The sequence below is a fragment of the Notothenia coriiceps genome, unplaced genomic scaffold (genome assembly GCF_000735185.1).
Source record: "Notothenia coriiceps isolate Sejong01 unplaced genomic scaffold, NC01 NC01_scaffold00037559, whole genome shotgun sequence".
Taxonomy (NCBI): domain Eukaryota; kingdom Metazoa; phylum Chordata; class Actinopteri; order Perciformes; family Nototheniidae; genus Notothenia; species Notothenia coriiceps.
In genome coordinates this window covers 1-1,331 of record NW_011370260.1, presented here as the reverse complement: position 1 = coordinate 1,331, position 1,331 = coordinate 1, and the positions used below count along the sequence as shown (strand labels likewise).

Sequence of the window (1,331 nt, the reverse complement as noted above, 5' to 3'; positions counted from 1 at the left end):
ATGAAGAAGAGGGGACACATGTTGATGTAGAAGAGACATGAAGAAGAGGGGACACATGTTGATGTAGAAGAGACATGGAGAAGAGGGGACACATGTTGATGTAGAAGAGACATGAAGAAGAGGGGACACATGTTGATGTAGAAGAGACATGGAGAAGAGGGGACACATGTTGATGTAGAAGAGACATGGAGAAGAGGGGACACATGTTGACGTAGAAGAGACATGGTGTTTTTGTCAGCTGTAAAATGGACCCTCCTGTGATTTACCAGCTGCAGCAGGAAGTTGCGGAGGTCGGCCCACATCCGGTAAGACTCGGGTCCGTCAGTTTCGGGGAGGTTGATCAGATCCAGGAACAGCCGCTTGTAGATGTTGAAGTTCTGGAAGTAAAAGATAGACGCTTGTTTCATTAAATACATAAACAGAAAACTAAACATGGCAGAAGTTTTTGTCGCTCGAATCTGGCTTTCAACACATTTCATAGAGTACCTTTCAAGCACGTTGAAGTGTAACCAACACCAACAAAAGTAGTCCTCTATATCCACATCTAAATTGAAGCTGGGAACTTGTTGATATGAGTTACCTGAGGGTTGGGAGGAGCTCCGTGCTGGACGTAGAGCTGCAGAGCCTTCGGAGCATCTTCCTCTTTGATGAGGTGGGTCGCGTACAGAGCCACGTACTTCTGCAGGATCTTAAAGTTCTGACAACAGGGAGGATGAAGAGGAGCACTCACTACAGGATATTTAATTAGAAAACTTGAGATATATGCAGTTTTACTTAGCTAATAATATAGGGTTAGATCACAATAAACAATACTTTGTAATTTAACTATATTCTTTGTCTGTTATCAACATCTTAACTCAAATAACCAGGTGAGTTCTCAGTACCTGTTTGGATGCTGTTTCCAGACATTTCTCCCACTGGCCTCTCTCTGCATACATGTCCAGCGCTGCCATCACATCCACTCCCACCAGCTAGAAAACACACACACACACACACACACACACACACACACACACACACACACACACACACACACACACACACACACACACACACACACACACAGCATTACAAGGCTACCTTCTAGTTACACAAACAACAAGAAACAAGGGTACCACTTTACAATAAGACTACCTTATAAAGGGTTTACGAATAGTTTGTAATTCATTTATTAATTAGGTTGTGAACACTTTACAAATCCTTAAAAAGTTTTTATAAGACATGAGAAACAGGGCAACTGTGACCGGTTGCTAAGCCTTATTAGAAATGGTAGTAACTCATTAATAAATGGGAATGTGTTTTACACTTTACAATAAGGCTCCCTTTTGGCA

At 42.1% G+C, this 1,331-nt stretch overlaps 1 protein-coding gene across 1 annotated transcript; it reads right to left on the bottom strand.

Annotated features, from left to right (window-relative positions):
- Positions 1-211: 211 nt before the first annotated feature.
- Positions 212-1,028, bottom strand: LOC104967702 (intraflagellar transport protein 172 homolog; the record flags this gene model as incomplete). Its single annotated transcript, XM_010797216.1, has 3 exons — positions 885-1,028; positions 581-697; positions 212-377 (listed from the first exon to the last, which is right to left on the bottom strand). Coding segments are annotated over exons 1-3 (352 nt in total), but the record flags the coding sequence as incomplete, so codon positions are not given.
- Between the last annotated feature and the right edge of the window lie 303 nt (positions 1,029-1,331).